At 47.6% G+C, this 23,791-nt stretch overlaps 1 protein-coding gene across 1 annotated transcript in view; it reads right to left on the bottom strand.

Moving 5' to 3' along the window:
- SLC6A8 (solute carrier family 6 member 8) overlaps positions 1–23,791 on the bottom strand; it is a 42,647-nt gene that overhangs the window by 6,972 nt on the left and 11,884 nt on the right. Inside the window, exons 3-10 of the mRNA XM_066616351.1 lie at positions 22,911–23,163; positions 22,625–22,757; positions 16,087–16,221; positions 14,834–14,937; positions 13,288–13,412; positions 7,716–7,828; positions 7,432–7,569; positions 276–378 (exon numbers count right to left, since the gene is read on the bottom strand). Coding sequence (XP_066472448.1) covers positions 276–378; positions 7,432–7,569; positions 7,716–7,828; positions 13,288–13,412; positions 14,834–14,937; positions 16,087–16,221; positions 22,625–22,757; positions 22,911–23,163 — 1,104 coding nt within the window. The remainder of the gene's footprint in view (positions 1–275; positions 379–7,431; positions 7,570–7,715; positions 7,829–13,287; positions 13,413–14,833; positions 14,938–16,086; positions 16,222–22,624; positions 22,758–22,910; positions 23,164–23,791) is intronic.

The following is a 23,791-nucleotide window of genomic DNA, read 5'->3' as shown; positions in this document are numbered from 1 at the left end:
TTCCAGAATAAATGTGAAAGTTGTGGGTTTTATGCTGTCTGGAGTGGCCATATATGCATGCACACATATGCTAGGAGCCACAAATGAAGGTGTTACACCCTCCAGTGGTGTCTCCCCATTTGCATTTACTCCACTCTCCCTGAACCCATGAGGATCAGAAACTTATTTTCTTTATCCAGAGTGCATATACAAATGTGTGCCAGGGAACAGGCATACAACATCAAAATTGCGGTTACGTCCCCTCCTTTCCTAAGAGATATACGACTCAGTCTTACCGTAGACCCAAGCGATCACGACACACTCCCAAAAGGCCTGCCACAGCAATGTCATGCCACTCGCTGAGTAGTAGTCAAACAGCTGGAAGACATACATGCCCCCCTAGCAGGAGGGCCTGGGTTTAAGATTAGCATGACAAAAACAGCATTTTTGTAATACGAAAGTCTGCCTCACAGCTCCTGCTACTCAGCTCCCCCTTGATGTCTTGAAACGTCTTCTAACTAGGGTCGTCTCCATTCTAACTAGGGTCTGTCTCACTCCTTGGCAACCCAGGTTAAGCTGCAGCTAAAGATTGTACTTTTTCCCCCCACAGCATCCAGTGGGAGCAACTTTCCCTTTCGAGCAGTATTTTGTTTCTGCTACTTAAGAAAAGCAAGTGGAGGGGGAGGCTTGGCACTGAAAGGAAGGATCTATTAAAAGACCAAGGAGCCAGTGGCAATAGAAGCCAGCAGGGCTTGCCCAAAACACAAGGACAAAAATGCAAACTGTGCTCCAAACCGCACCAGCTGCTACAGTTTTAAATGCTGCTCCGAAACCACTGCTCCTGGCAGCTGCCTCTTTCTGCCCCAGGACTGGCCTGGTCATAGATATTAGGGAGCAAGGAGCCTTGTCAACCTCTCTCTTTTTCTTTCTTAAAATGTCTCTTAAATGCTCTCTAGCCAAGAGGCAGGTGTGAGGGACAGCTGCATGAGCACCAGCAGCTCTTCAAGACTTGCGGCTCTCTGAGAAGGGCTGAGGGGAGCAAGGGAGCTGCGTGCCAGCCTTTCCCAAATGTTTTATTTGTGGGGAAACTGTGTTGTTTTTTTTAATGTTACTTGGAAATTTTTCTTTGACAAGCATTCATCATTATAGAAGAAGAATGGGAAATTCTTATAGAAAATGTATTTTCTGTCTTTGTGGTATGGTGGTGGTGATTTTAACCCCCCCCCCCCCACATAATGAAAAACAAACAAAATGAAAAATAATAAGGGGAAATAAATGACATTAAGATGGAGAAAAAGAAAGAAGAAAGGAACTGGGTTAGAAAAGGCAAACGGAATGAAGCCATAATGAGGTGGAAAGGGATGTGAGTGGCAGTGGCGTCACTAGGATTTGCGTCACCCCCATGTAGTGGGCAGGGCAACACCCCAGGTGAATGTGGTGATGTACCATCGCGCCACCCCCACCGGTTTTTTGGCTGTACCTTTTGTTAGAACAGATATTTCAATGTGGATTGTTTCATTGCATTCTGCATGAGACTACGCATTGATTGATATATAACATGATGGTATTATTCCTCCAAATTCTGATTTTAGTGATTTTGTGACACACACACATACCCCGTGTCAACTTACTAACAACTTGTTGCAGCAGTTCTCAAACTTTTAGCACTGGGACCCACTTTTTAGAATGACAATCTGTCCAGGAACCATTGGAAGTGATGCCATGGTCAGAAGTGACATAATCAAGCAATTAAAATAAATAATTATAAATAATTAAAATAATTAAATAAGGGGGAGCCAGTCCTGTTCCACCAAGTGAATCTACTCTGAAATAAGTCCTATTGTGGTCAATGGGGCTTACTCTCAGGAAAGTGTGAGTAGGATTGCAGCCTGTGAGCCCAATCCTATGCATGTCTACTCTGAAGTAAGTCAACGGGGCTTACTCTGTAGTCTTCCTGCAATAACAACCCCCCAAAAAGAATCGGTGAGATTTCCAGCCCTCCCAGTGCCCAGTTTAAAGTTCTTCTATTTCAGGCATATCCAGATAAAGACCCACCTGGTTTTGCAAGTGCAAAATAGAAAACTTTCCTCTTACTTCTTTTTTGTTCTTTTTAGGGAGGGGGCAGGCTGCCTTCTGGAGCAGCTCCATCAGATCAGGACCCTTCTGGTGTCCTCACATTCCCCTTTGCCTGGCCTGACCACCAGCCAAGGCACACCTGCCTACTCGCAAGTAAACTGCTTTGCTTTCCATAGGGCTCCATAGACTGGGAGGGAGGCAGCTAGGAGGGAGGAACCTCCTTCTCCAGTGTTTTTGGGGGCTGCACTCATTGGATGAGGACCATTCTGACATCCTTGGAGCCTCTCAGCTTGCCTTGACTAAGGCAAGTCTGCCTACTTGTGAGTAAACGCGGCCACAAGGCTTCCTTTTGGGCTCAGACTCGCAGCTGGGAGGGGGAACTCCTTGGGTGTTTTTTAGGGGCTGCAATCATTGGATCGGGACCATTGTGGTGGTCCCATTGGATTCCTCCACCATTCCGGAGAGGACCGTTGGATTCCTCTCAGTCTGCCCTTTCCGACAGACTATGGCAAGTATGCCTACTCGCAAGTAAACACGCGATACAGCATTCACTTTCTATAGGGCTCCACGCATTTTTTCCTTCTGGTTTTTTGGTCATACCTTTTGAACGAAAGGAGCAATTTCAATTGTCTTTTGCACTGCACTCCGCTGGCCATTCCACATCCAACTGTGTATGGCATGACGCGGTAGCTCCTAACCCCGTGATGTTAGCGCATCCTCCCCCGGGCGCGTCACCTGGTGTGGCCCGCACCCCCCGCGCGAAGCCAGTGGTGAGTGGGAATTGGCTACAATAAGGATCTATCTGTGGTTATAGGTCAATGGCAGAACACTGGCTTTGAATGCAGAAAGGTCCAAGTTCAATCCATGGCATCTCCAAATCAAGCTTGGAAAAATCCCTACGGGTGCAATCCTAATTCACTTTCCAGCACCGACATAAGGGCAATGCAGTTCCTAGATAAGGAAACAAACATTCCCTTATTTTGAGGAGGTCTCCGTGAGTTCCCCTCAACTGCAGGATGCAGCACACATCCCACTGGCACAGCTATGCCAGTGCTGGAAAGTGGGCCTAAGTCTGACACTTCAGAGAGCAGCTGCCAGTCAGCATAATACTAAGATAGATGAACCAAAGGTCTGATTCTGCATAAGGCAACTTCTTATGTTCATATCACCCAGAGTTCTTATTAAAGCTAGGCATTGTATCATATGAATGCAAAGGAATATGATGCATCTCTACTATCAAAAGCAACCTTTTCCTTCACGTTTAGGTCAAGCATTTCACTAAACTGGTTTTAATCTACAGTTGACATTGCCTCTCAATGTCCCCTCGTTTGCCCAGTTGCCTAACTTCTGGGTGCTGCTTCCAGGATTCTCTGCACCGATTAGCTGTGGGGCGGGCCACATCTGGGAACCCCAGCATGTCCTTGCTGCCTCCTTCAGGATGATGGCACTGTTGTATGGTGACCAAGAGAGAGGGTAGGGTGTCTATGCTGCCAGAGGCTTCCCTGCCCCCAGGAACAGAGAAGGGTTGCTGCACCCAGCCTGATGGGTTAGTTTTCCAGGCACAGTTCAGCCCTTCCCATGGCATACAAGTATGCCTCTGGCAGGCATCTGGGAATCAGTTAGGAATGAGCCTGAAAACATGAGTTGGCACTTTTTTTTCTCCAGAGGAGTGAGTCTGGCTTCCCCCTGCTTTCATGCCGCAACTGACACTTGCCTGTTCATAGACTGTATTTGTTTGTGCTACTTGTTTAACAATGCAATCAAAAGTTGAGAGGTTCATATTTAAAGATCTCAACCAATTCTTTGTGTGTGACAAAACTGCTCTGTGGAGCTGTGACAGCACAGCTAACAGCCAATCAGTCCTGTGCACAGCCAGCTTTCACTTCAATTCACAGAATGGTTTTCCCTGAATCCAGCTCTAGAATGAGTACATCTCATGACAGTGTATACATTGCACTTTCATAGTGTGATGGCCCTTGATTTTTAACTATAAGCACCTTTAAGAAGTTGGTTGGTGCAGTTGGGGTAACAAGGAGAGCCTTGTTAGGGCTTGATAAACCACAGATACAAAGTGAGTAAAGAGAGATCATGAGCCCCCTTGGACCTCCAGAATCCTGGGTAAGAGTAGAGGTTGTGCAGGATTTTAATAGTTAGGGTGTTTAAGTGCCCAAGATCTTTCCTGACCTTGACATACAGTCATCCACACTCAGGTCTGTCTAAACTCCTACCTGATTTTAAAGCTGATCCCTCTCTTACACTGAAATTGGATCTCCTTGTTCAGGTCATTTTCACCTTCACTGAAGTCTCCTTAACAATGCGACTGTCTGTATTGGAAAAGGGCACATAAGCTGAGCCAGAGTTTGACAGATTAAAGTGGAGCAGTTAGTAAGGTGTCTCAGCTGTTTTGCATGCTAACTGAAACAATCCTTGAGGAAAGGCCACCCAAAGGATGATATGAACCAGGGAGAATCAGAATCCAGCCAGGGAATATGTGAGAGAATAAGAGAATGTCTCTGAGCATTTGCAGAGTTTTTTGCCCACTTCATGAAGGCAAATTCATATCTTACAAGATCAGTCACCACATATAAGCTGCAGAATCAAGTGGTAAGGCTTTTTACTGGATTGCACCATTTCAGTCTTTAGGTGGGGAACTGCGTGTTTGACTATATCCCCCACCCCCAATAAAACTTCCCTGGATACAGAAAAGCTAGCATGTCAGGGAGAAAGAGGTGGCCTAGACTCCACCCTCCCATGCCAGGTTTATGTGTGTAAGGAAGTTTGCATATGGAGAATATACAAATAAGCATGCAATACCCCACTCGCAGGTTCAAGGAAAATTTTGCCTTTTGATTCTGCTGACAGTATAAACTGATCTTCAGTGGGTTTACCTCTTCCAACATATGCTATAGACTGTACCATGTGAGGGCAAATGCTCTATTTCAATTACATGTGCACTGCAATTTCATGTAGTTTGTACACATAGGCCCAAATCCTAACCAACTTTCTAGCACTGGCATAGCTGTGCCAATGGGACGTGTGCTGCATCCTGCAGTTGGGTGTCACTCACGGAGGCCTCCTCAAAGTCAGGGAATGTTTGTTCCCTTACCTCAGACCTGCATTGCCCTTACGTCAGTGCTGGAAAACAGCTTAGGATTGCGCTCATAGGCATAACGGGGGCAGTACTTGCTTGTAAGTGCTTGCTTTCTGCTCCCTTATTTTGGAGGATTGCTTGAAGACAAGGGTTCCCAAATTCTCAGGGAAAGTTTGGGATCCAGTAAGTGTTTGCATGGGAGGGGCTGTAGCCCTGCAGCTGTGACCCTGAGCTCCTATACACTCTTTCATGGTAAGTAAATCCACAAGCCAAAGAGCAGGCCAGTTTCTTCCCAAATCTGACACAATATTAAGAGTGTCATGTATGCATTCCTTGACCTGGTGCATATGGCTTATGGCAACAGCCGCTGTCATTCACCCACAGTAGTGCAGCATCCCGTGCCGTCAGTGAGTCCAGGTGAGACTGTAAGATACCAGGAAATTTCTGGGCCCCTCCTTTGGCTCCTTGGCCCAGGTACAAATTACCCCCTTTACTCCCCCCCCCCATGAACCCTGCCTGAGATACTTTGAAAACTAAACTTTGTTATAGCTAAGCTGCTAAAACGACTGAGATCTAAGTTTTTGCAAACTAACTGCAGCTGATCTGGAACAAATCATTGGCAATAGAAATACTATTAATTAATGCTTTTGTTTTAAGCACATGTTTAGGAATTGGATTTCTCTGACTGCTATTAAAAATTTACGCATTTTCCATTTCTTGATTTTACTTTCACTGTGGATCAACAACAGCAGCAGAGATATCAGAGAAGGGGCCTAAATCCTGCAGCAACCCCACCATGAGACTGCCTTGTGTGTCACAAAGGAAAGGGTAGCAGAGTAGGAGACAAGCAAATCTGACCCATGGGGTGAACATTATTTGATTTATAAAATATTTATTCCACCCATTTTGGTCTGCAAAGAGACCTGCAGCAGGAAGTTTTCCTGTGTAAGCTCCACGGAATTGAGCTCCCACTCATTTCAATTAAGTCCGTGCAAGAGAATTTCCCAACAGATGAACAACTCAATCCTATCCTTCCCGGCAGCGCTGGGTACAGCAGTGCCAAAACTGTTACTGCTATATCCAGTGGGGCCAGGGCAGCCCCCACAATAGGACTTGAGCCAGCTACTTTACTGGCACAGACTTGAGAGGCCCTGGGCTGAGCTTTGCAGCCCAACATGGGGCACAGCATCCGGAGAAGACTCCTCTGCTAGTTACATACTCCTCCCAGGACTGTCATCATTCTGCACTCCCCCCGCTCTGAAAAGCTGTATCGCTGCTCAGTGGTGCTACTTACCATCGGCGTCTCTTCACCAGCGTCCTCCTGGCACCAAGACCCAGTGCCGGCTGGTGCTGGCCCAGCACTGGTGCCACCTCCTCACTGGGTGCTGCAAACGTGGTTTACAGCACATATGCAACAGTCAGTGCCAGCAGTATGCTCATACTGTGGCGCCTGAGCCCATAGGATTAACAAGGGACTAAGAAGTCCCTTGTTAATTAGCAAGTGTATGTTTGAGGCTGTCGCTTGGATTTGCTATTTCAGGCACCACCAAAACACCTTTATCCTGTCCCACCTAAACCTTCTTCTTGGCTTTTCAGAAACTGGCAGGTATGTGGTTTACACACCTCCTCACCCACCCATCTGTTTATTTGGGTTAGGTACACACCACCTTTCAGGTTAGGCTTCATACCCAACATAAAAGCAGAAAACAGTCTTAATGAATGAACTAAACCAATAAAATCATGGGGAAAATGAACAACAAAACCACCACAATCCGTAAACCACTAGAAGAAAAACAGTACAATATATCATCATAACTTCCCATTTCATCAGATGATTTTAAAAGCTTGGGAAGATAAAGATGCTTTTGCACTGAGAACACATTAATGGGGATGCAAGGGGAGTTTTCCTGGGGGAAGAATTCCACAACATAGTGTCACTTCACCTCAGCAGGAGGGGATACGTAGAGGCTGTTTTGGGAGCAGGTGTTCCTATAGGAATCCAGGTCCTATAGGAATCCAGGTCCTATTGCTGACCAGGTGCAAACTATATCAGGTGGCCATCTGGTAGAAGGTGGTTTGTGTAACTGATACTGCTTGCACCTCCACTGACAAAGCAGGCACACCCCCCAAACTGCGAACCCAATTAAAGGGTGCCAGCCAGCCAGACTGAACATCACCTTCCTGGGCAGATGAATCACTAAATTTGCACCCAGAATGACTAGACCAGTACCCAGGTCTTGTCAGGATTGAGTTTCACAATTTTTTAGCCTCAGTGGCAGTCGTACCTCCGTCACCATGGACAGTTCAATGAAGAAGCAGGCAAAACAGCAGACGGCCACAGTGACCTCTCTTTGGAATCGAAAGGTGTAGGCGGTTGGGAAGAAGTCCAAGATGCCCGTGATAAAGCCTTCAACGCCCACAAACTGCACAGGGAGGGGAAGGTGAGGTGGTAAAAGAGAGCAGGAAGGGAGAGTGTGAGATGCAGGGCAGTGAATCTGCTCTCCTCCCTGCATCAATGCAACTGCCCACTCATTTGCAACTCCCAGCCCCTTCTTCACCAACAACTCACCTGACTATCCAAGCCCAGGAGCAGCAGCATGAAGAAAAAGAGGGCAGCCCAAAGTGGGGCAACAGGCATCAGGGTAACAGCTCGTGGGTATGCAATAAATGCCAACCCAGGTCCTGTGGGGATTTGGGGGAAGAAGAGACAAGAATGGAATCCTCACATAACCAGCTCCCAGTTAGGGATGGATAGCCCTATTAGGCCATTGATAGGGTTGTCAGTCACACACACCATGCAAGTACACAACTTGGGAGTCTAGTGGAGAAATCAGGATTCAAATTTCATTCAGAAACAACAACAATACAAGTTGCTAGTCCTCTGGGATGTAGAAATAAGCTTGGTAATTCCAGTTATCTGGAGATAAGGTACAATGCAGAGCATTGAACCATGGTCTCCTCTTGCCTAGGAGAAGCACAGCAAATTATGCAAGCCTGTTAGCTTGATTTGCATAATTTTTCATAAATTTGATTCATATTGGCACACAGTTTGGACTGTTCTGCTGCAGAGTCCATGCTGTCCTAGCTATTCCTGCAGTTCCAATTATCATGCAACACAAATGCTGAAATTGGTATTGGCCTGGAAATTCAGCATCATGAGAATCTCAGCTCTTACGTTTTTAAAAATAAACATTCTCTCCCACCTACTCCTGATCAAAAGAACAGTGGGGTACCTGGGTGGTGGTCCTTGGCTGCAAGTACACCCAGATGCCATGGCTGGGGGGGCACCTCCCAGCTGTGCCACCCATCAGGGGCTCCTACACCCACTGCCCATCTGAGACCTTCTGAGGGCTGGAAAGGCTGTGCGTGGCCTCCCTATCACTCAAAAGGCCTTAAAACATCTATTCTGGTTTTTTGGAGTGTCACATCCATGGTGGACCTCTGCTTGGCTAGATCTTGAGATGGGGTTCCTACCAGGAGAGATCGGGGGTTCTTGCTGAGATCGGGGGTTCTTACTGAGAAGAAGTTGCAGAGGCCTCAGAAGTGGTCTACACCACTGGTTTATTTGGGTTAAGTTCTTTACATACATCTGGCCCTGCTACTTTACAGGAGCCAGGGTTGCATTCAGCCCTTAACAAGAACCCTGCTTCACATGCATAGGGGGACATGGCTTTCCAGGTCTCATGGGTGCAGTAAGAGGTGGTTGGTGCCTCCCTGGGGAGGGTTGAGTTGGAGGTGCAGGTAGGTCCTGGAGTCAGGGCTAACCACCAGGTGGATGTAGTTCTAGGGGCCTCGTGAAGGGTTGGCTGGGGGTTGGATGACTTTGAGCTGCTGGGTGAGAGTGACCCTTACCCAGTGGCGTAGCTAGGTCAATTGACACCCAAGGCCCATAAATTTTTGTCACCCCATACGACATAATTTTTCAAGTGATGTCATGGCTGGAAACGACATCATCAAGCAAATTAAAAAAAAATAATTATAAATAAATTAAAGAAAAACAAATAATTACATAAGAGGAAGCCAGTCCTGTTCCACCAAATGAATTTTCTCTGTAGCCAGCCTACAATAACAACCCCCCCTCAAAAAAATTTTGTTTTTTGGTTTTTCAGCCATAACTTTTGATAGAATGGAGATACTTCACTCCATTTTTTTCAGTGCATTCTGCTATAAATTCTGCATCCAACAGTGTATAGCATGATGGTATTGTTCCTAACCACCACAATATAGGTCCCTTGTAGTGTCACCCCCTCAAGGCTGACCTAGGGCAGACCACCCCCCACCCCTTGCTAGCACTGCTCTTACATCCTGCCTTGGGCTGGCTATCCCAGAAGGATAGGGCCATCTGCCCTCCCAAGGGGCTCCTAGAGCTCCTTCCAGGCTGGGAACAGGCCATGGTAAGGGTATGGGGTCGACTGGCTCCGCCCCTTCTATCCTTGTTCCCAGCTCGAGATCTCATGAGATCTTGAGCCACACCAAGGCAGCAGGCCAGCTGGCAGCAGGTGCAGGCCAAGCAATGGGCAAAAGGCCAATCTCCCAGCCGATGTCCCACCCAGTGGGCATGTGGCAGAGGCGCCACGGGAGTGTGGCCACCTCCTGGGCATTGGGCCAGCTGGCAGCAACCCTGGCCATAAAATGGGGGACCAACCTGGCTGGAGGTTCCCCAGTTGCATTCTCCTCGTCTCCCGGGTGTGCTCCAGCCGCCACTCAGATGCTGAACTAGCTGGCTGCCGCCCCAGGCGGGTGATTGGGAAACACCCCCATAAGCAGTTTTCCAACTGCAGGGCCATCCTTTGCTTGCCTCCCCAGGTATGCTCTGGCTGCCAGGTGGGTTCCTGAGGGACACGGGAGAAAACTGGAAGTGATGTTTTAAGGCCTGGGGAGGGCACTTTCAGGCTTGCCCTGGGGTGGCACAGTGGCCAGGTCTGCCACTGCAAAATAAAGTTTCTAGCGTTTAAGGCTTCAAAGTATGTTGGCAAAGATGGTGAAATCTCACAAGCCGAAGGGTTGCTGAGTGCCATTTCTAGGGGAAAGGCTTTCAGTGCCCTCCTTGCTTATTTCTATGACTAGCAGAGCCTGAATAAATTATCAAAATAAATTATCAAAATAAGCAAATAAATTTGCATATCAAGGGGCCTCCATTCTTCTTGGCACCTACAAAAGTTTATTTCTTTAACAAAACAGTCATCACAAAGGATGGTATTTTATAACCAAAAGACATATATTGCAGCATAATCTTAAAAAAAAAAAAAAAAAACGACAAATCTGAATGTATAAAACAAAAATTGGAACAACTATACAGATACATGAAGTCACAAAGTCTACTCTTACCCTAAAAATTCTAATTAACCCCTTACAATTATCCATGTATAATAATATAAATTCTGACTGAGTTTTAGCAGCAACAAGAACAGAATTCACTACCTTAGGCACGGCAAAACAATGATCTCAATCAGAGCATAAGTACATTTAAATTCAGTCAATAATAGGTCTGATGCAAAAAATCCTTGATATATTGTTTTTGCAACTGATTGTAAATTGGACATGAAATAAGGAGAAAGATTCTTTGATTCATTTTCTCCACAGACAAATTCTCTGCTCGCTTGGGGCCTATTCCTATTCTCCTCAGTGCCAGTGGCACATGTGTACCACTAGATCAGAGCGTGAAAAATGTATCATAAAGCACGTTTGTGGCACCCAGGGAGGAGGGAGTGCCAGCGCCAGGCCTCAGTGCTGGGAGTATGCCCATGACGAACCACCAGAGTAAGTAGCACCTCCGAGCAGCAGTGCAGCTTTTCAGGGCGGGGGGAGAACAGAATGGGGGAGGGACCTGCCTGGGAAGGGGGTGAGACCAGTGGAGGAGGCCTCCACCAGATCCTATGCCCTGAATCGGGCTGCAAAGCCCAACACAGGACTTCTCAAGTCTGCAACGGCAAAATAGCTGGTGAAGATTCAAGCAGACCCATTGCGGGGCCTCAGGCTTTGCTCAGAGGAAGGGACGAAAGAAAATTAATGTCCATGTAAAGGCAGTACATAATACCAATTTCATTTAGGCAGAGGTTCATTTCTTTTTGCTCAGAGTTAACACAGCTCTGGCTATCTAGCGGGCCTACATTCATCCAGCAGTGCCTGTGTGGCAGAATGTTGGTTTCTCCTGTACCCGTCATCTGGCTCTCTTGAAATGTCTCTCAGCTCAGAACACAGTGGCTGTTCCTTCACCAGCTGACAAGGGAACAGATGCCAAGTTCCCAGTTACAGAGAGACTGAAAAGAACTGGTAATTTGAGGAGCAGAAAGAGGTTAACAAGACAGCTGATGACAGAAGCAGCAGGAATGTGTGTTCAGAAAAAGAAGGAATTGTGACTTTACAATCAGGCCTGTCTTGCGAGCAAGAAATACAATTCCTGCGATCAGCACGAGTTATGCTAATTCTTTTCATTTGCCTTAAATGTCTCAGAGACAAAGAAAAGCAGGGGATATGAGGATGGGGGATTTTTGAGATTTCCTTCAGAACAATAAGGAACTTGTTTTGTACGTTTCAATGGAAGCGGAGATTCTCTGGATGCCTATTTCACTCCAGACTGTATGCTTATGAGACAAACTCATGGAATACCCAAAGCCCTACATATGGTAGCATGTGCACAGCATGTACTGTTAGGGCGTAATTCTAACTATGAGTTAGGAGAGTCGCAAATGTGCCAAAAAGCACATTTATGCCTTCTTGGGAGCAAGCCATGCCAGCGCACAGAAGTGCGCTGGCACACGGAGCCTGCATCCAGCCTCCGTGGTGGCTTGCAGGGTGAGCCTTGCGTCAGCCAAGCTCAGCCAACACAAGGGTCTGGGCTGGGTGGGGAAGAGGCGGGGGGAGGCGTTCTGGGGCAGCAGAGGGTGGTCGCAGGGGCAGGTGGGTGGGGAGCGAAAGGTGGGGCTGGGATTTGGCTTTAATGCCGGATCCCAACCCCTGTTCCTGAGCAGCGCGGAGCGGCTTCAAACCACTCCACTCTCCCCAGACTTGTGCCACCTCCAGAGGTGATGCAAGTCCAAGGAGACCCACAGGGCCTGCAGAGGCTTACCCGGGGGTAAGGGGGAGAGTTTCCCCTTACCTCTGGCTGAGCCACTTTGGTGTCCTATCTCACACTGGATACAGCGCAAGCTTCCTGGTTTGCCTGTTCCAGCACAAGATAGGATTGTGCTGTTAGTTACATAAGAGGCACATTCCCAGAGCAACATCCTATGCCAGTGGTTCCAAACTGTGAACCATGGTGCCTAAGGGCACTACAACAAAGTCACAGGAGCACCTCGGAATGTTTCGAGCAGCACTCCTGTGTCACAATGCTCTTTTCTTCCTGGTTCTCCCAGGTGCCACCATCTTCAATCACACAAGATCTCTCACAATACTTGTGACATCTTGTGTGATCCAAGGTGGCGGTGGCCAGGAGTCCCAGGAAGAGGCCACTTTACACTGTTGTGATATGCATCTGAATATTGGAATTACATGGGTGGGCCGACCTGCACGGATCCTTTTAAAGGACACCGTGATAAACACACAGGGATGCTGTGGGATGTCTCCAGCAGTCTCTTCTTCCTGACTTTCCTGAGTGCACCATCTGGGATTATGCAAGCCCTCATACAATTCTTGCACATGATTCTCCCTAATCAATGCTTGGGTGAGAAAAACCAACACATCTAGCCCTATAAATAATCATCATTATCATTATTAATACTGACACGGTTCTGGTACCCAGTTATTTACAGCAATGACAAAATATCTCAGCGTGGAGAAGTGCCTCCTGCACAGCTAATAGTATATGAATAGGGGCTCAGAGATGAGGGACTAAGGGCGCCATCCTAACCCACTTTCCAGCACCGACATAATGGCAATGCAGCTCCAAGGTAAGGGAACAAGCATTCCCTTACTTTGAAGAGGCCACCGTGAGTACTACCCAACTGCAGGATGGGACACATATCCCACTGCCACTCTACGCCAGTGCTGGAAAGTGGATTAGGATTGTGCCCCAAGACTATGGTTCTGCAGACAGATCCAAATGTGATGATCCCCCTCACTGAACCAGGAACTGAACCCCAAACATCCCAGCTCCCATCTCATTCCCAGGTGACTCTGTGACTAGAAGCCTAAACATTCACCTGACTCAGCCACCTTGGCGATGTCAACCCCCTGCTCTGCTGCCATGAAGCCCAGGATGGAGAAGACCACAAAGCCGGAGAAGAAGCTGGTCCCACTATTGATCAGTGCCAGGATGATAGCGTCTCTGAGGAGGGAAGGCAAAGGGTGACAGGGATTAAATGAAATAGGCAGGACAGTCTGGAGGGATTCTTATTGCGGTGAACTATTTGATCAAACATGGGTAGAAGGTGGGGAACTTCAACAGCAACACCACGAAAAATCCACTTCTTTAGGGCTTCCTCTTGCTTTCTCTGGCTGCTGTTCAATTTTTAGGCAGCTGTTCTTGAATACTGTTGTACCACTGGGTGAGACTTCCTGGATATACATATCAAAACCTGGTATATATCATATCAAAGTATGAACAAAATTATGGCCAGCACTAAGATGATGTGTCTGAAAATGTGGTTCTCCTTTAAAATACCTCAGACACCTTCTCTTTTAAGACACACCTGAGAATCCAGCAATAAGTGAGCAAACTGGCAGAGAAGGGAAGATTGTGGGAAGAGGGCAACTGGCAGATCCTCTATTCACCCTACCCCACTTTCATTACATAGCGAGAGCTTCATTATAAGGAAGCAAAAACAGAGAGGCAAGGCCAAGATAAAATGATCAATAAAACCAGCAATAAAATGATCAAGCGCTATTTTATAACTGGGCTTTGGATGTTCTTGACATAATTGGTTCTACACAATAGAAAAGTCTAAGGCTGACACTCGAATTGGCCAACTGGACAGATTAAAAATGGCACAGCCAACTCTTATGCCTTTAATAGCCATTTGATATGCAGAAACAAGCAAGTGACATTTTACAATGCTAAAGAAACATTATCACCTTGTCGTGTCTGCTTATCAGAGGGCACAGCCGTGACTGTGCAGCTGCATGTCAGTGACAAATTCAACAGATGCAGCTTTTCCTAGTCTGGATATACTTAGCAATGTATTACTGCCTGCCATGGCACTGTTGGTTAAGAGCTCTGTTAAGAAAAAGAAAAAAGCAGTGGCAACCTTGCAGAAAACATTAGAGCTACATGATACTTAAACTCATCTTTAGAGAAGGTTTTCAAAACCCAGAAGTGGTCCTCTGCAGCTTCTAAATAGCTTCAGAGGGGACCTTAATGAGTGTGGAGACTTCCCCCCTCTCCACCATTTGTGCAGTGGAAATTGCTCCTTCAGGTGACAATTTCTGGAAATCACTGCTTTGGGGGCAAATTGCCCTGAAAGGGAGATTTTCACTGCACACCAGGAGGCGGAGGACAGTGTTAAACGCCCTTCCACTATGCTCCTATGTCAAATCTCTCTCTCTCTCTCTCTCTCACACACACACACACGCACATACACATACACACACCATTCCAGTTGCTCTGGGGCCTCAAAAGGTCACTTCTGGTTCACTTCCAGATTTTAAACCCTTCTGTTAGAGAGAGGTTCAAAGTATCATCTGTCTGGCTTCTAGCCTCCCTGCCAGTTTCAGCTTCATCCTCTGGTTGTGTACAAAATGGGCTCTCACTTATAACAATTGTTGTTGAACCGGTTATAGCTGCCCAGGGCAGTGAGTGCCCCCAGTCCTATGGCATACGAGAAAAAGATTTGGGTCCCAGCATCAATCCACACCTGAAAAAGAAAGAGAGAGACAGAGAGAGAGAGAGAGAGAGAGAGAGAAAATTGAGAGGTGAATCCAGGAATCTTGGCTCCAAGTTCCTTCTGACCAAGTTATCAACCAACTCCTTTAGAACTGGTCTTGATCTGAATTAGCAGGTGTTAATATTTATACAGGTCTGGCCTTTTTTATCCACAGATTTGGGATGCATGGATTCTACTCACCATGGGTTCCAAACCAGCAGTGGAGGGCTGGACCGGAACTTCCAGATGTGACTGAAGGTGTTTCTATAAAAACCAAAGTGTCTTTCTGGCACCTCCACAGGCCCACAGAGGCCATGCACAGACTCTAGGGGCCTCTACGGACCTCCAGGCACAACCAAAGAACATCTCTGGTCATGTAGGTAATCTTGGACTGGGCCCATGGATAACCTCAGGTAATCTTGGACCAGGCCCATGTATTCACTTATCCACGGGGGGGAGGGGGAACAGGGACAGATTCCTGCAGATACCAAGTCCAACTGTATTCATTCTATGAAAAGCATTAGTTACCACTAAAGGAGTCAGTAGATTAGTACTCCTTTTGGAGCATGACAACTAATCGCACAAGCGGCGAAGGTAGGCGTGGGGGGCGGGGAGGGGGCGTTTCTGGGCAGGGGGAGGGCAGGTTATGGGTGGCCCCGGGACCCGGCGGTTATGCCAGATCCGAACACCCGTCCCCAGAGAGAACGGAGCGGCTTCCAGTCGCTCCGCTCTCCTCGGACGCGCGCCACCTCCAGAGGTGGCGCAGGTCCGAGGAGACCCATTGGGGCGTGCAGCCCTTACCCAGGGGTAAGGTGAAGAGCTCCCCCTTGCCCCTGGCTAAGCCGCTGCAGCCAACAAACCTGGGCTGGATCCAGCGCAAGCCTCCTGGCTTGCCTGCTCCAGCGCAGGTTTGGATTGGCCCTTGGTCAAAGTATATTAGGATTTATGTAGCTGGTATCAAGAAACTTATTTCCTGTACCCGCTGACTTTGCTTTCTGTTTCAGAGTGCTGCCCTTTTGCTGTTTTCTGCCAATTCTTGTATAACAAGCTGTGGTTAAAGGTGTAGCAACAGAAGCTGACTGATAAGCTGACAATCTTATTCCTAACCCTGCCACCCCCACTCCAGGACTTTCAACTTACCTGAGGGGAGGCCAGTTTGGACCAGTCGGGTTTGAGATAGTAGATTATCCCATCTTGAGCTCCAGGCAGCATCACCCCTCGGATTAGCAGTATAATGAGCACCACATAAGGGAATGTAGCAGTGAAGTAGACAATCTGTATTGAAGGAGAGAGGAAGTTGATACTCCATGGAAAATGACCCGGTTTCTGAGATTCTGATATGGACTGGGAAGGTTAAAATGCAGAAACATGCCTAAAAGGAATCTTAAAAAGCTTGGGAACATTTAGGAAGGAATGTCCAAACCTCGTGACAGAGATGGCATTGCAGTAGTGCACAAACCACTACTTTTATGGTAGCCACTTTTGCTCCTGTGCGATTAAGAGAAGCGTGACATTCAGGCAAGGAACAGATTAGGCTCTTCTTGCCAGTTATGGCAGGAAAAGTACAATCTGCCAAATTTTCAAGTACTGTATCAGAAAGGGAACTTCGCATTGCTTGCAGGTTGGACATGAAGGTGCAGGTTGAGCAGGAAGGCAGCACCTTCCAAGGTGTGTTCTGGCAGACCGAGTGGTCCATACAAAGTTGCACCATACTGAGTCAAACTATTGGTCCATCTAGGTCACTACTGTGTACCCTGACTGGCAGCCCTGTCCAGGGTTCCAGGCAAAGGTCTTCTTTCCTAGCCCTACCTAGAGAAACCAGGAATTCAACTTGGGACCACCTGAATGCAAAGAGGGTGCATTAGGCTTCTGCACAAGAACTTCTGGCACTTGAGGCTGTCTCCCTTAACCTGCTCATGCACCAGCCTCTGCTCCTCCCTTTCCTGGATTGGAAAAGGAAAAGGGGAAAGGAGCAAAAGAGGAAGTGTGGAGGAAAGGAGGATGCTATCGGAGATGCTGTGGCCCTAGTCCACCATTAGATGGGAGATCCGTGCTCTCCACCAACTTGAGGCAACCAGCTGGCCTCAGGAATGAGCCGGCTGTGTCTGAGGGTTCCATCCCCCAGGAGCTTATCTAATGAAAAGATAAATAACACAGGCCTAAAGTTTTCTCCCCAAACTTTATGGTGGTTTGATATGAATTTGGGGTGCTGATTCCAAAAATGGCATCCGTTTTGCCCTATCATGTGTAGATTTGGAGATATAGTATAGCCTCATTAGTGAATGGTTCAAGCAGCTTCCTCAGGAGGAAGCCATGGTGTAGGCTTCCTCCTGAGGAAGCTGCTTGAACCATTCACTGAAGGCTATGCTGTGCCTCCAAAACTAGACATGATAGGGCAAAACGGATGCCATTTTTGGAATCAGCACCCCAAATATACCCACGAATTGGTGTAACATTTAAGGAAGCAAAATGTGTGTTGGCCTGTGTAACGGGTAGTCAGGCTTCCCTGAAATAATGCTTGCCTATCACAATGCACAGCTACAGGGGAATGCTGCGTGTATCTTAGGACACACACCGTTCAGAAAGAGCAAGGTTTTGGCTAAGCCCCAAGTGAACTGTGCACTGTGTCTAAATCATGTCGCAGAATCTTCTGCAATACTTGGGGATTCCATGGTCCATATGCTGGGGTTCAATACAAAACTGATGGAGGTAGCATTCCCAAAATGAGACTATTTGAAAACCAAGGGACTAAGGGCATTCAGTCATTAACAAGAGAGAGAGAGTCCATACATTCCCTTTGTTTAGAAGTGCAGTGGTAACCTAGGGATGCAAGAATTAGAAGAGGGAAGAACCAGAGAAGTGCAAACAGCCTTTTTTATGCACCGAAATACCCACTGCATAATTTGGATTAGTCCTACCATCACTCAGAATCAGTGTGAACCGAATGCCACAATGCATCTGGGATTCAAGAGTCCAATTGTCGGAAATCACACAGATGCATACACACAGCTCCACTTCCTCAACTCTTTACACAGTTGAAATAAGGTTGCTTCCGCTGTTCCACCCTGCAGTGTAGCACACTTGAAGTCTTGCTCATTATAGAGGGAAGGGAGGGTGAGGGATGACTGGCAGAGAGCAAAAAAAGGTGGGAGAAGCAGTGACTGACTCATCTTCTGCTGCATTAGGGAATTTAAAGCCACAGATGCATTCTCCAAGTTGTGACCTGGCAATCCTAAACATTCATGACCTTGTTGAAATGCTGAATGAGATCAAAATGACAAAGCACCCTTTGTTGCAGATGAAAGTGCTCTCAACATTAATAATGGAAAAATTATAAGAAGTTCAAGGCATTGGCTTTCATCTTCCTTCTCCCAATGGACTAGGAAGCCCATTAGTGATCAATAGTTTCTCCCTTGAAAAGGTGCTCCCCTTAACTACTTTTATGTGGCATTATAAAAAAACACTTTGAAAGGGATAAAGGCCTCTAGCTAACTCTGAATGCTCCCCTTCAGCCTCAGTTCTGGTCTGGATCTTTGGCAGGTTCTGGCTGCCCACTAACAGAGACCAGTCTGGATAGACAGCGTTCAGCCACGTGGCCCGCTCTGGGCAGCCTCTCCTCACCCAGGCCATGTGCGCATAGCAGTGGCCAACTGTGGGAGGTCAAGCCACGTGCACTTCTCTGCTGAGGCCCTGAGACTGCTCTCCCCACCCCCAGCTGCTGTCTGGTGAGAAATGTCAGGCTTGCTCAGGCGTGGAACTTGCTGATGGGTGATATTTCAAACGCACTGGACTAAAACTCTGGAGGGCAGCTGTCAGGCACTGGATGCCTGAGGGGAAAAGGAATGCATATATGACAGAAAGGGAGACTTTCTTCTTCTTCTACATAGACTATGCAGCAAAAGGAGGCACAGAAGAGAAAGGGCCATAGGCCAGCGGTACATCCCTTGTGAATCCCTGGCATCTCCATTTGAGAGGATCTAGAGAAGCAGGGCTGAGAAAGGAAACCAAACTAGATCACATGCCTATTCTGTGATTGGGGCTTGGGTGTTTGATTTTTAAATGTAAACAGCAGCCATGGGGTTGTGTGATCTGGACTAGGATCATGGGAAAAGTAAAAGGCTGAAATCCCCCTCCCTCCCCATGCTGTGGTCCCAAAATGTTGAAGGCTCTACTCAGCTGCTATTTTTATTTGAAAAATCATGCATGCAAACCCAATCCCACAATAGAGCATACCATCTACTCTTGTCCTGAAGAGCCATTGCCAGTGGAAGTAGAAAATACTGGGTTAGGTGATCCAGTGATCAGACTCCAAAAAAGGCAGCTTTACATGTTCAACCCCCACCCCAGGCAGACACTCTAGAGCCGGAGTGTAGATTCGGGGCTAGGAGTAGGGTCGTGGGCACTGTGAGAAATTTTGCTAGCCTTATTAAAACATTTCATTTTTTTCTTTCCTTGGATGTGCCTCCCTGGCAGGAGCCTTAAATTTGCCTTGAAATTTTGCTTTTGGAGAAACTGAGATGCAACACCCAGGACTAACCCACCATGTGGAAAGTTGCCTCATGGCATGGAAAAGGCAGATGAACTCACAGCACAGTGACTAAGATGCAAGAATGTTTTCCGTGGATCCTCCTGGGTCAGGGTGTGCAGACCCTTCCTCAGTCCTATTAAAATGTACTTCTTGCTCCACATTCTCAAAACTCTTTGTATGTTTCTTCTGAACAACAACTTGCAAATTTGCCTTAAGCGAAACTTGGTGACTACCCTAGCCAGGAATATCTTTGTCCTCAGGCTGAAGCAGAGTTAGGAGTGGGGAGGAGGTAAGGGGGAGCAGGCTGGCTGATACTGACAGGAAATGTCTCTGTCAATCAACCAGTAAGGGAAAGAAAAAATGGAAGCTCATGCTATGAAACCTGGACATCTCTTCTAAGGATGGTACATTAGGGGGCCACCTCAGGAGGTAGAAATTTAGGCTCCGTTAAGAATGACAGGTTGGGAAACAGACGTGACACACAGGGCACAATTTGCTAAGGAACAAACTAGATGTGGCAGTGGTAGACCTTTACGTTAAACTTGGGTCTACTGTGTATCAGGTATGTGGCTTAAAATTCATCATGAGCAGGGAAGTCGAGCCCTTCCAGCTGTCCCATTTTGCCCTGTAACCACCACACATTAACTGGGCAAAAAGTTTAAATGGGGGAGGCTCAGGCCCCTCCTCCAGCCTCTCCATGCTACATTTCCAATGGCCCTTTCCTGTGTTACCTAGCAGGAACCAAGTTGAGTGCCACCATAATATGCAGAAGCCCTCCCGGTGCAAGCTGCCCCACTGACCTGAATGGGAGCTGTGCCCTTTGGCAACTTCTGTTCATGCCAGTGGGTCATGCGCAAGAAAACTTCCTTGGGAACTGTGTCCCATTTTTTTTTAGGGAAAGGCGACATTTTGTATTTTCTTCCTCTGGAACTGAAATGTCTAGGGCAGTGCTTCTCAAACATTTTGCAGTGGGATCACTTTTTAGAATGACAATCTGTCTGGGACCCACCAGAAGTGATGTCATGGCCAGAAGTGACATCATCAAGTAAATTAAAATAAATAATTATAAATAATTAAAATAAATATTTAAATAAGGAGAGATAAGATGGGGAGCCAGCTTTGTTTCACCTAGTTAATTCTCTTTGTAGCTTGCCTGCAATAACCTCAACTCCCCCCCAAAATAAATCAGTAAGATTTCCAGTTGTACCCAGTGCCCAGTTCAATTAAGTTCTTAAACCAGTTCAGTGTGATTTGGGATGAAATCAGTTTTAAGTCCAACATGGTTTGGGGGGGAGGGGACCTAGACTGAGATTCAAAGCTTGCCTCTAAACAGCATTCAAAACCCAGAGTGATGAGATGAGGAAATGAGGCTCCACTGGAGGGGAGGGGGGGATCTGGAAAAGGCAACAACCCCTTCCAATAAAGCAATGGTTCCCAAAACTATTAGCAACAGAACCCACTGTTTAAAATGATAAACTATCAGGACCCACTTAGGGTGCAATCCTTACCTGCGCTGGAGCAGGCAAGCCAGGAGGCTTGCGCTGCATCCAACGCAGGTTCGTTGGCTGCAGCGGCTCAGCTAGGGGCAAGGGGAAGCTCTTCCCCTTACCCTTGGGTAAGGGCTGCCCACCCCAATGGGTCTCCTCGGACCTGCACCACCTCTAGAGGTGGCGCACGTCCGAGGAGAGAGGAGCGGCTGGAAGCCGCTCCATTCTCTCTGGGGACGGGGGTTGGGATATGGCATAACTGCTGGGTCCCATCCCCGCCCCCGGCTCCCCACGCACCTGCCCATCACCCATCCTCCCCTGCCCAGAAGTGCCCTCCACCACCCCCCACGCCAACCTTTGCTGCTTGTTCCGACGCGAGTGCGCCAACACAAGCAGTGGTATGGGAGCCGTCGCGGAGGCTTCTGCACATCAGCGCATCTGAATGTGCCGATGCGGCTCCCGCCCACAGAGGCGCAAACATGCCGTAACTCCAGAGCCTCTTATGCCTGCATAACTGCCGGTTAGGACTGTGCCCTTAACTTTACAGGGAAAAAAAACCACCTAACTAGCTCAAGCTTCTATGTCAATCCTTTTTAGTGTTGGGGGCTGCCATCTGGAGCATGTGTTGAGCTCTACTTTCATCAGATCAGGACCATTCTGGCGGCCTCACATTTCCCTTTGCTTGACCTTCAACATGAGCCAAGGCATGTTCGTTTACTCGTGAATAAATGTGAACATGTAGCTTTTGATTTCCACAGGGCTCAATACATTCATCAGCTTGGAGGGACATCCTTCTCGGGTGTTTTTTGGGGGCTGTGTTCATCAGATTGGAACCATTCTGGTGGCGTTTGATTCCTCTCAGCCTGTCCTTTGCAATGGACCAAAGCATGTTTGGCTACTCAAGAGTAAACACGTGATGTGGCTCAGTTTCACTTTCCATAGGGCTATATGCACTTTTCTTCTCAGTTATTATTTGTCCGTTTCAGCTTCATGACCCACCAACAATCAGGCTGTGACCCAGCAAGTGGGTTGTGGCCCACAATTTGAGAAATCCTAGTCTAGGGCCCTCCCTTCCCTTTTAGCATTCTTCAATTGACACTTTTCCCTATGCTCAGACATTTGTACATGTATTACCATGCCAAGCAAGCATCCTTGACAAGAGTGGGCTTCCTGGGAAAACTCCTTGATCAGGACTAGAAAAGCCATACAATGCCTTTCATGGCCTCACACAAATCTCCATAAATCCCTCCAGCCTCAGGTAACTCTTCCATTCAAGCTTTCATCCTTGCATATATACACAGAGCTCTTCCCCCAAGCTTTCCCCTTTAAATAGCCTTTACCTTTCTTTTAATCCATGAATCCTCAGATAATCTGTTCATTCATCCTTCACACACACACCTCTGTCCATTGTCCAAGTCCTCCAGTGCCACAAGAGTGAATCCGTGGGGTATATAAGCATCTCAGATGGGCTGCCAAACTGCCTGCAAAGGGTTCTGAGGAAGGAGGCTATTACCAGTACTGGGAATACTCCAAGGGGGAAAAGCTTACCCACTTTCCTGGAGCCTTGTGTGACCTTTGCCATGATTCATGCGTAGTGTCTCTCCCAATTCATAATTACTCCCCACCCAAGTGTCAGGTTGTCTCCCCGTCCCTGATCTCATACCTTTCCTGTGGACTTGACGCCCTTCCAGACACAGAAGTAGACAAGGACCCAGCAGGCCAGCAGACAGAGAGTGACCTCCCAGTTGATGTCCCCGGGGAGCTCCAAGCTTCCTGACAGACGCAGCACCTTATTCCTGAAATTAGGAAGAGTTAGCATTGGCAAGGGAAGAAGACCTTTTCTGATCAGTGGGTTTTGCCCAGACTGGCCCAAATGACACTTTGATCAGTCCACCCCAGGAGGGTCTGATGACCAGAGGGGGATAGGGCAATAACATGCCAGGACTCACTCCCAGAACTCGATGACAGGTGACCTCTTGTCGGAGAGTTCATCACAGGTGAGATTGCCACTGGCGGTGCCATTGGCGCAGTCGCCATGCCGGAAGATCTCCACACACTCAGGAGAGTTCCAGGGATTCCCACAGGTTGCCCAAGGCAAGGTTGCTGTGAAGGACTTCACCAGGTAGTAGAAGCCCCAGGCAAGCACCATGATGTAGTAGGTGTTGCAGTAGAAGACAATCACCATGGAGGCAAACCCCAGTCCTGTGGAGAAGTGAAGTTCTGTGTGAAAATTTGACCCAGGGGGATCTGAGGTGATCTCACCCAGGCTGCTTGAGCATGCGGGGGCTGCCTGTGCTCCCTGCAATCCCACTGGGTGAAGGACTGTTAAATAGGGCAGTGGTTACTCTGTGTGCACCCCATAAGAAAATTCTGTACCAGGAAATGCTGGATTCTGTAACCTCCATAAATTATGGCTTCTGGGATTTCTTCAGGCATTGCCTTCTCAAATCCATTGATTTCTCAAATCTCCATTGTTGTAAAGGCTAGAAAGGCTTTTTAAAAATGAACACTCAGGTTATCAGGCTGAATTCTGCAGCCAATAGCACATTTTGCACTCCTGCATAATCATGCAGCTACTCCTGCTACCCACTGACTATCCAGGCCAAGACTCATTGCCGGTCGCTTTCCTCACTCCCTACCACTCTCACAAGCCTACTGCAGCCTGCAAATGCTTGGCCACATTTCAGTGGCGGACCTCCCATTCATTCTATGGGGCAAATACCCCAGGCGCAGAGCCTCTCTGAGGCTCCCAATGGGATCGGAAACTGTGCTTCCGGTTTTCGGAAGCACAGTTTAAGCAACAGGGAACCTCAGAGAGGCTTCCCTGATG

The sequence above is a fragment of the Tiliqua scincoides genome, chromosome 2 (genome assembly GCF_035046505.1).
Source record: "Tiliqua scincoides isolate rTilSci1 chromosome 2, rTilSci1.hap2, whole genome shotgun sequence".
In the NCBI taxonomy this organism is placed as follows: Eukaryota; Metazoa; Chordata; class Lepidosauria; order Squamata; family Scincidae; genus Tiliqua; species Tiliqua scincoides.
This window is presented reverse-complemented; position numbering and strand designations above follow the sequence as displayed.